Source organism: Leopardus geoffroyi, chromosome B2 (assembly GCF_018350155.1).
Source record: "Leopardus geoffroyi isolate Oge1 chromosome B2, O.geoffroyi_Oge1_pat1.0, whole genome shotgun sequence".
Classification (NCBI taxonomy): domain Eukaryota; kingdom Metazoa; phylum Chordata; class Mammalia; order Carnivora; family Felidae; genus Leopardus; species Leopardus geoffroyi.
The window spans coordinates 149,461,474-149,471,852 of NC_059332.1; the positions used below are offsets into that span (position 1 = coordinate 149,461,474).

Genomic DNA, 10,379 nt, shown 5'->3' on the forward strand with positions numbered 1-10,379 from the left:
GGAAGCCCCAGGCAGGTTCCAGCCGGCACTTTCCACACCCTGCGGTCTGGGGTTCTCACAAGCGACGTTACCTGCACGACTGGAACCTGGCCCTCTCACTTCGCTAAGCCAGTCCAGGCTCTCGTCGCTGGGTCCTCTCGCCCGACTCCCGCTCGGGTCAAGTGCGGAGCAACGGGCCTGAGGGCAGCCCGGAGGCGGCGCCCCCTCACCTCCAGAGGGGAAACGGGGCACAGGTGAGAACGCTCTGCCCACGGTCTCGCGCCTTTAAAGAGAGTGACAGCGAGAAATGACTCGGATCCGCCTGCCGCTCTTTGCCACAGAAAGCAGTGCCGCCATCCGTGGGGACAGGTTAGCGCTGGGGCCTCCCCCGACCCGGCCGACTCCCCGGGGCGGTTCCTGCGCCACCGGCTCCCCTGCTCGGGCGCCCACAGAGCTGGGGACACGCGCCTGTCCGCCGTGGGCTGTCACCCGACGGCTCTCGGGGGCACGACTCGGCTCGACATCAGCTACCCCACGGCCTGCTCCAGGTGCCACCCGTGGGTGCGCTTTCTCACGCCGCCCGGAGGAAAGAGCGCGTCCTGAGTGACCGTCGGCGCCTTCCCGACACCGGCCGTCCAGCTCGCCGTCCCCCAGCCACCTTCCTCGTTTTCCACGCGCGCCACTCTACGCACAACGCTCTTTCCAGGGACATTCTGGTTCTGCGGTTTCTTAGCCCAGCAAGATACTTAATCACACTCATTTGACAAATATTTAAATCATTTATTGCCATTAAGTTCCAGCAGCTCAATATACACACTGCACGGAAATACACACTTTTTCAAAACATTGGCAATGAGATTGGAGTATGTGGCCAGCCGTGGGTCTCGTGGTCATTACAGTTAAGAATTCTGAGTACTTAAATGCTAATAATTACAAACGATGTTCTCTTCGGTTTTTCATTAAGTAAATTCTAACAGGTACTATCCATATTACCGCAGATAAGACCATCATCGGGAATTACTAAATTGATGGCATATTTTGAGCTACTCTTTACGAAGAGAAGTAAGATATTCGGTACTTGTAAGGCAGCAGAGAGTTGGCTTCGGGACTCTCAGCTTTTTCTAGAAAAACTGGTTAGTAAAAATAGTAGCCAGCCTGTTTTCCTTAGCGAGCCTATCGTGAGGCAGACTGACTCAGCAGCGGCATAGCTTCCCTTCCAACAGCTGGTTTTTCATTTTCCCTTGTTACGCTGATGCCTTTTTAGTCATCCTGGAAATAAACACAAAGAAAAATTCAGTTTGAGACAAATTTCACTGGGGCCTCCAAGAACTTGGATGACTTTGAGAAGACACCTTTACATTTATTAAAACCGAAGATGTTATGAAAACAGCAATATCCTACTTCCTGTCAATAAGCAAACCTGCAGGGCACTCACTGTTTTCAATTCAGCAGCATATTTTTTTTTTTCAACAGCGTATTTTTGCTCAGAGTCCAGCTTCCCCCACAGCTAACGCAACATCTCCACACACACTCACGCCCGGTGCCCCCGACGCCTCCAGATTTGAGTTTCGTTCTCCGTAATTTCTCAAAACGGAAGTGATGAGACCGGAAGGGGCTTACTCGTGTTTGATAAGGCGACTCCCCTGAATGAGCTGGGCGACTTCGTTTGTGACGTGGCAGGCAAAGAGAAGCCAGTTTCGAGGCTGCACCTTGTAGGCAAATCTCATGAACGTCAAGGAGTAACAGCAGAGAGCTGCCAGAAACATCAAAGCGAGGCAATGACTTAGGGCTCGGCAGACCCCGAGCTGCGTGCTCGGAGGTCGGGGCTCAATCACCTTAATCGGAACAAAATCTCTCCTGCTAAAACTCGGGGCAGATGAAGAAAGTCACTGCCTAAATGCTTCCGTGAATGGGAAGCTCATCCTACATCTTACTCTGCCGCTTGGCGTCTTACTTACTAAACACTTTAAGGACGTGTCTGTTGGCTGCAGTGGCCAGTAGCTCTGACCACTTCCTGCCCCCTCAGAACTGTTTACGGCCCACCCCCACCGTCTGGAAGAACTGCTCCTTAATCCCGCAACAACACCTTAAGGACAAGTAGCAGGGCTCCAAATACACTTAAAGGCACTTCCTCCAAATAGAGGTTCGAGAGGACAGTTTTTAGTTGCGTGCCCATCTGAAGGGCACACAGGACCCCAACACTTTCTAGATAAATGTTTCAAAACAACTCTGCGTTTTCCTCCCCGCGGACAAGCGACGCCGTTCCAACACCGTGTCGCTCTATAGGTCACTTGCGAAGAGCGGAGCGTGGGAGCCATATTCCGCATGATTCTATGCGTGAAGTCCCCCCAACTGTTCACAGTCGCATCCTTACCAAATGTCATCCGCCCACTGATAATCTCTGGAGACTTTTTCATGTCATTGATGGCAGCAATGGGAAGACCCCAGTTGGCTACAGGGCCCCAGAAGTGCTACAGAAATGAGAGGAGGGAAAGGGAAGAGGAAAAGGGTAAGGCGGGTGTGAACAGCTGCAGCCCTCCGTTAAGTGATAACGCAGATAACGGAAATGCGTGAGGACAGGTCTTCACCATCGTGTGCACGGCCTGCAGGCCAGTTAACATCCGGGTCCTGACTGTTCAAGGGTCAGCCCAGAAATGGGCTGCTCTTCAAAGGTGAGCCCAGAGGCAGAAAATATCTGGCAGCTTCCCACCAGGGAACCGAATGTCCTGCCCAGAGAACTTTCAATCCGATTAACTTCTCACCCCATGCCCTCCTGGCACAACTTAAACCTCATTACAACTATCCTCCGCAAGGTAATGTCTAAATCTATCAGTCCCCCTCCCCCTTCAAATGCTCATTAAGAGATCTGTCACTATCTCTTACCGTGCAGATCCTAAATTGGGTATTTTTTCTGAAGAAAGTACCCTAAGAGGGGAGAACCTGCTTTTCAGCTTGTGTGAACTAGATTAAGATCAGAGAGCCTGGAAACCCGCACTCAGAACTGCCAGATCCTAGGAAATTAAGGTTGGAAACTACTCTTGATGGCAAAGCCCCCCGCCTACGTGCCACGCTGTGACCACGGCCGCCCCGGAACCAAGAAGTTGCCCGTGTTTAACAGCAGCGGCACCCAATTTGATAAAACCGGCTGCTGGCTTTTCCAGTACATTAAAAATTGTTTTATGAATGTGCAATTCTCAGTACTTTAAAATATGAAGGAAACCACACGTCATTGGCTACACGCCCTTCTTAGTTTTCAGAATATTAAGCAGTAATCTGTGCAGTGCTGCCCGCTGGAGCATTTAAGACAAATTCAAGCTGCTGAATCCGTTTCTGACACCGACCAGGAGTCATTAAAACCCAAACTCCCATAAGCAGCGGGAGACCGGGGAAATGCAAGACAAATAGAGGACAATGACACCTGGCAGGGCAGGAGAGCATCTGGCAGTGCTTGCTTTGCGTGCTAGGTCTGAAACAGTGGTGGCGCATCAGAGCTCCGCGGGGCCGGGACGCTAGGCACTGGCAGTCTACAACCGAGCCGGGACCCCGCAAACTAGACACAGCGGGTGCAAACGATCTCCGGGGTTCTGGGCGGCTAACTAGTCCTCTTGTCCTTAGACCGGATGTTATCTGGGTGAGACACACCTCTAGAACCTTAACTTCCAGTACCTGGATGACGGGTGGCCGCCGTCCCTTCTCTCCCCTCCATCCCAGACGCCGGGTGACGGAGGGCCCCCAGCCTTCCGTCTCCATCTTCCTCCCTTCTCCACCTATCCTTTTCCTGGGAGTCCCTTCATTTCCCAGCGACCACCCCAGTGTCTTCCTTTCCTCCTTGCTTGACCAGGCCTTTCTCCACGTTGGTCTAGTTTCAGCTTTTCCCAGTGAATCTTTCCACAGCTCCGCACTGCGCGGTGGCCCAGTATCTGCTTTGTCACGCACAGCCTCCGGGCTGGAACAGCCTGCAGAGTTTGCCTAAGGAGGGGCTTCCCCCACCGGGCACACAGGCGTCTTCCCTCACGGCTGGGGCCACGGACAAGACCAGGGCAGAAATCCCACACAGCAGCCCTGGGGTTGTCTGCACAAATGATGGGGTTACAAATTCTGGTGCGAGGACTTAAGCGTGAGGCAGAGCGCTGCAAGTCGAAGGCTATCTACACACTCGATTATGAACACTGTTTCTTAAAAAGAACATGAAAGGTAAAAATAATTTGAATACTCGTTCACTAAGAGATCTAGCCTTGGAAAGTCAGTAACGCATCCTTCGCCTAGTACACGCCTCTAGGTGTCACTTCCCGGTTTGGAAATACGTGTTTGGCCCACGCCCATCAGCTCAGCAGTCGAGGCACTGGTCCTGCCAGGGGTTAGCGCCCAGAGTGGACCAGGTCACCCAGGGGGACACCGGGAGAGCCACCAGGCACGGTGGCTGGATACGCTATCTCAAGCAAAGGAGGCCGGGCCTGCCGTCCATACCTCTGTTAGTGCAGAAAGTCTGCAAAAGCCTGAAACGAAGGAGAACAATTTTCTTACCGTACTATTTGGTGAGGAGTCACCAAGGCGCAGACAAGAGACATGGAAAAAAAAAAAAAAGAGAGAGAGAGAGATCAGCTGCTTTGAAAGACGTCTGTTCCTCCAGGTTCCTGCGACCTCCCACTTTGCTCTGGTTCCCGCAGCAGAGCCACAGGCGGGCAAGCACACTCTTCTCTCCCTGAGACGTGGGGGTAATCCCAGCAACAGCGCTGACCTCCGTTTCACGACACGGTCTAACGCTGAAGCCTCAGAGCGAAGCTGTCCAGGAGAAATGTGATGCAAGTGACTAGCAGCAGCCACACATTCATTTTAAGATTTCCAGAAGCCACGTTCACAAAAGTAAAACAAAAGAAGTCGATTTTATTAAGTTCATTCTGACGTACCGGAAATGTCTTAATCTGAACACGTGATCGAGAGAAACTTATGAATGGGCTATTTTGCATTCTTTTTTTGTACTAAGCTCCTGAGATCCGGTGCATGGAGACATTCAGGGCGCACCCCATTTGGACCGTGGCCACAGCGAAAGCGCTCACGGCCGTCAGGCTGGACGGCACAGGCTGAATGGGGGCATTTCTCTGGAAAGGACAAGCAGGAGAGAGACGCGGTGACGCACAGCTCTGGCAACGGCGAGTTCGCTGTTAGGAACAGGTTATCGCCAGAAAGAAAGCCCCTACAGACGGGCAAGTAATTTTACATTCTGTTCACTTCTAAAATTCTGGAACGTCAAACAGTGCCCAGCATTTGCCACGCACTCAAAAAGTCTTTGTTGAATGAATAGTAAAAACTTTCCAGTGATTTTTTTTTCTGAACGTTAAACTCGGTACCATTTAAAAATACGTCAAGGGCCACCTGGGTGGCTCAGTCGGTTGAACGTCCGACTTTGGCTCAGGTCATGATCTCACAGTTTGTGGGTTCGAGCCCCGTGTTGGGCTCTGTGCTGACCTGGAACCTGCTTCAGATCCTGTGTCTCCCTATATACGTGTATACACACACACACACACACACACACACACACACACACACATAGATGTGTGTGTGTGTGTGTGTGTGTGTGTGTGTGTGTGTGTGTGTATCCATCCATCCATCCACCTCTCTCAGGAAAGGGGGTAAATCTCTAGAATAAATCTGCACAGACCGTCACTGACTCAATCATTAAAGCATATGCCTTACACCTCAGAATTTACTTGTTCAATCTTAATTCATTCTTCTTAGCCGAAATTCAGGAGCAAGAATGAAGAAAGGAAAAACAAAAAGCAATTTCTTTTACTCCATCAAGAAGGTATATGAGAAAATTTTTAAAAGTTAAAAAAAAAAAGATAGGGGTGCCTGTCCAGCTCCAGTTGGTAGGGCACACGACTCTTGATCTCGGGTTGTGAGTTCAAGACCCGCTTTGGAGATTACTTTAAAAAAAAAAAAAAAAAGATAACAGAGATCCAGGAAGTTCTTGATTCAAGATCCTCGTTAGGGTAAGAAAATCAGCCGGAGAAGAGACAGAAGGCACCAAAAAAAGAGTATCAGAACCCAGAGGATTCAACATGGCATAATAATGAATAATAAATGGGTCACTTACTTTTGCCGAGCAGGATACTATATTGTCAAACAGCTACCAAAGCACAAAAGATAAGTAATTGTCCAGGACCACACAGCTAAAAATGACGGGCGCCAGGATTCTCACTCACTGTTCAAACTCATCACTTGGGTCTGACGTTACCATAAATCACATCTGACGAAAGCTGTCAGTAATTACTTAATATTAAGACCCTACTTAGGGGTGCCTAGGATGCTTAGTTGGTTAAGCGTCTGACTTCGGCTCAGGTCATGATCTCACAGTCTGTGAGTTCGAGCCCCACATCGGGCCCTGTGCTGACAGCTCAGAGCCTGGAGCCTGCTTTGGATTCTGTGTCTCCCTCTCTCTCTCTGCGCCTCCTCTGCTCATGCTCTGTCTCTCTCTCCCTTAAAAATAAAAACATGAAAAAAAAAAAAAAGACCCTACTTAAACGTCCTCGTAATGCCTTTCATTTTTTTTTCCATTCTATATCCAATCAAAGTCCACACTCTTGCTATGGCTACAGCCTATTCCTTAACTTCTGTTGCTTGGTGCAAAAAAATGAACATTTTAAAATACACTTGGAAATCCACATTAGTAAGAAAGACATTTCAATCTTACTCATACAATGCGACAGACAGAATTTTATAATCTGTATGAAATAGGATTTTATATTTTTGCTGAAACACTCAACTGTGTTATTAAAATAATTTTTATGGGGCGCCTGGGTGGCCCAGTTGGTTGAGTGTCTGACTTCAGCTCAGGTCGTATCTCGTAGTTCTTGAGTTCGAGGCCCGCGCTGGGCCCTGTGCTGTGAGCACGGAGCCTGCTTCAGATCCTCTGTCCCTTTCTCACTCTGCCTCTCCCCCACTTGCACTCTCTCTCAAAAATAAATACAACGTTAAAAAAAAAAAATTCAGGAACAGCTTTAGTTTAGAAGATCTCTGTCTCCCCTCAGGAGGTCGTAAGGATCCAGATCTTCCGCCGGTAGGGAGTGCAAAGTTGGTAGAACAAGTCAGCGGAGGCGAGAATGTGCAGACCCTCATTTCCGATGGAAGAGAGAGGTGACGAGGTTTTCTTCCTTGGGCTTAATTCTCATTTGCAAAGCACAGCAGCTTGGGAGAACACACAGGGAGAGCTTTCCCCTGTAAGTTCTAGGGGGAGCAGGTTCTCTTTCTAGGAGAAAAAGCTCAAAGAAAGATCGCCTGGTGAGAGTTCTGATACCAGCCCTTCAGCGGCCCTCCGCCCCCGGCTGTGGGGGGCATGAAACCCCACTGCTGCCAACAGCCGCAGCAGGGCAAACACAGCCAGCCTGGCATCTCGCTCCACCCAGTCAGTTCACAGAAGTCATTTCAGGTCAGGATCACAGAGCTTCACAAGATTCTAACCTTTTCCAGAACAGTATAGAGTGTTTCTGACCACACACACACACACACACACAGCGGAATATAAATTATGAATTGCATGGTGGTTGGGAGTCTGAGTATTTATTTTCACATCCCTCATCCAGTTTAATGTTCTCAACAACCCAACCAGAAAGGGCATGATCATTAAACCCATTTCACAGGCAGGTAACCGAGGCCCACTGGGATTGGATTTGCTGGGGATCCCTTGAGTAGGAGTCACTCTTCTGTCTGCTGCCCCAGGAGACAGCACTCTTCCCCGGGCACTGCCACTCTCTTCCTCATTTAGTCAAGACTTAACTCAAAGTGGGGCGCCTGGGTGGCGGAGTCGGTTAAGCGTCTGACTTCAGCCGGGTCACGATCTCGCGGTCCGTGAATTCGAGCCCCGCGTCGGGCTCTGGGCTGATGGCTCGGAGCCTAGAGCCTGTTTCCGATTCTGTGTCTCCCTCTCTCTCTGCCCCTCCCCCGTTCATGCTCTGTCTCTCTCTGTCCCAAAAATAAATTAAAAAAAAAAAAAAAAAGACTTAACTCAAAGTAACACTGGAAAAAGTATACACACAGTAAACCACATGAAGTTAATCTTAGGAAGAAAGGTTAAACCATATCAAAATATTGAGTTAAAAAGTCCGGCTCTGGGAAACCTAACTGCTAGGAAAAAAAAGACAGAAATAGAAAATAGTAAAAATAAGAATAGAAATAAGTAGAAAAGCAGGGCTCACTTCCTTGAAAATATATTTAAGAAACATTTTTTTAATGTTTATTTTTGAGAGAGATAGAGCACGAGTAGGGGAGGGGCAGAGAGAGGGAGACAAAGAATCAAGAGCAGGCTGCAGGCTCTGAGCTGTCAGCACAGAGCGTGTTGTGGGGCTCGAACCCACAAACTGGGAGATCATGACCTGAGCTAAAGTTGGACGCTAAACTGACTGAGCCACCCAGGCGCCCCAAAAATAAATTTAACAAACTCTTCTTAGGTAATAGGACGTTACCTAAAAATCGATTATTTTTTCTGAAATGAATAAGGTGTGACCACTGTATTCTCAATTATTCCATACAATTTTATCCTTTGCTGTACCTAATGATTAGGAAGGCCCATTATCCAAAGCAGAAGACAGTAGTAAAAAGGTAACATTCCAAGAGAAACTTAACCCCAGGACTGAGAGCTACACGTTCCTCTGATAAACCACCCTGCTCCACAGCACTAAACATCTGTCCTCATTGATCACCGTCCTACTCAAGTACAGAAACTTCCTAACTGGAGAGCCGGGAGTGAAGCGTGTTTCCAAATTCATCACAGGAGAGACTGAATTGTACCTCTCACCCTGCTGCTCTGCAAAATTACAAGTAAACAGTGTTTGCAGAGTTCAGGACTTAAAACGGAATTCTTTTCACATTGGCAGAGGTTCAGTTGCCCTCGCGCTGTACCTTTTGGATGGTTCCAGGACTCATTTGTCCTCAGTGGTCCTCACTTAGCCTCTTCGGCACGCTATTCACCATTGGAAAACAAAACAAAACAAAACAAAACAAAACAAAACAAAACAAAACAAAACAGGGGCGCCTGGATGGCTCAGTCCGTCAAGCGTGGGACTCTCGATTTCGGGGCAGGTCAGAATCTCAGGGTGGTGGGACTGAGCCCCAGGTCCAGCTGCTCACCCAGCGTGGAGCCTGCTTGGGATTCCCCCCCCCCCCCCGCCAAAACAAAACAAAACAAATCAAAACATAGCCCAACACCTAGGTTTTAAAATCACAAGGCAGGAAAACCAAACCTTAAACTCCTAAATAAAGTATTTAAAACTGTTTCAGGGGCACTAGATTGGCTCGGTGGGTAGCGCCTGCAACTCTTGACCTCAGGAGTTGTGAATTCAAGTCCCGCCTGGGCTGTAGAGATTACTTTAAAAAAAAAATTAAAAATCTCTACTATCTAGTTGATATAATATAATATAACACAAATAAAACTTGTAAAGTTATACTACATATTCTGAAATAAAAGCAAGAGTCTCAAGACTCGAGATGGAAACAGAATGTAGAAAGTGTGTCTTGGGCCCTTTCACCCGCAAATGCCCTTCGTTTCTAACTGGAAAGGAAGAGTGAAGGGAAACTCGAGTAAGGAAAAGCATGTCCTCGGAGACGCGCTCCTTTACTTTGGCCGTCAGAATATTCGTGCATAAAAATATTTGAGATTGGATTCCCTTCCCCGCTCAGACTGAAAGTCCTCCGAAGCCGGAAAACGGAAAGGCGCGCGGGACCCGGCACAAGTGATCGCGGGGACTCCAGGAGGGGCGATCGCGCGCACCTGCAACGCACCTGCAGCAGCGCCCGCGTCCTGGACGCGCGCACGCTCTCCCGGCGCCTCCCGCCGGCCCCTCCCAGCCCCACACCTGGGCGCCCAGCTGCCCCGCAGGTGCCGAGAGGCGACCTCCGGCCAGGAAACCGCGCCAGGGGCCAGGGTGTTCGGCGCTGCCCGGAGCCCGCCCCGCTGCCCCCACCCCCGCTGGCCCCGCCGCCCGGCCCCCGCGCCCTCGTGGCCCCGCGTCCCGGGCGGCGTCGACCCCGACCTCCGGGAGCCCTCGGGGGTTCCGGAGGTCTGGCCCGGGGGACTCGTCACCTCATGAGGTAGTCCCGAAAGTCCTTGCTCCGGACATAGTCCGCCGCTTTCCGCACCAGCGCGCCCGCCATGGCCGTGCCCGACACCAGACACCCCGCAGTGCCCCGGCCGCCGCTTCTCGGAGCCCAATGACACCCAGTCCAGCGAACAGCGGGAACGCCGCCCCCGCCCCCGCCCCCGGGGCCCGCGTCACGACAGCCGGCTCCGCCTTACGGCCGCGCCGCGCCGCCGGGCGCTCGGCCTATGGGAGGGCGCAGGGCGGGAGGCGGCGGCGCGGATTGGCTGGGACCTGCTGCCGTAAAACGGCCGGGGCCGGCCGGGGATT

The 10,379-nt window shown here is 50.6% G+C and overlaps 1 protein-coding gene across 1 annotated transcript; it reads right to left on the minus strand.

The window, feature by feature from the left end:
• Positions 1-738: 738 nt before the first annotated feature.
• Positions 739-10,237, minus strand: MPC1 (mitochondrial pyruvate carrier 1). The gene is made up of 5 exons (XM_045500253.1): positions 10,055-10,237; positions 4,504-4,507; positions 2,354-2,450; positions 1,600-1,732; positions 739-1,248 (listed from the first exon to the last, which is right to left on the minus strand). Exons 1-5 carry the CDS (start codon positions 10,123-10,125, stop codon positions 1,224-1,226), a joined length of 330 nt encoding a protein of 109 aa, XP_045356209.1. The 5' UTR covers positions 10,126-10,237; the 3' UTR covers positions 739-1,223.
• Between the last annotated feature and the right edge of the window lie 142 nt (positions 10,238-10,379).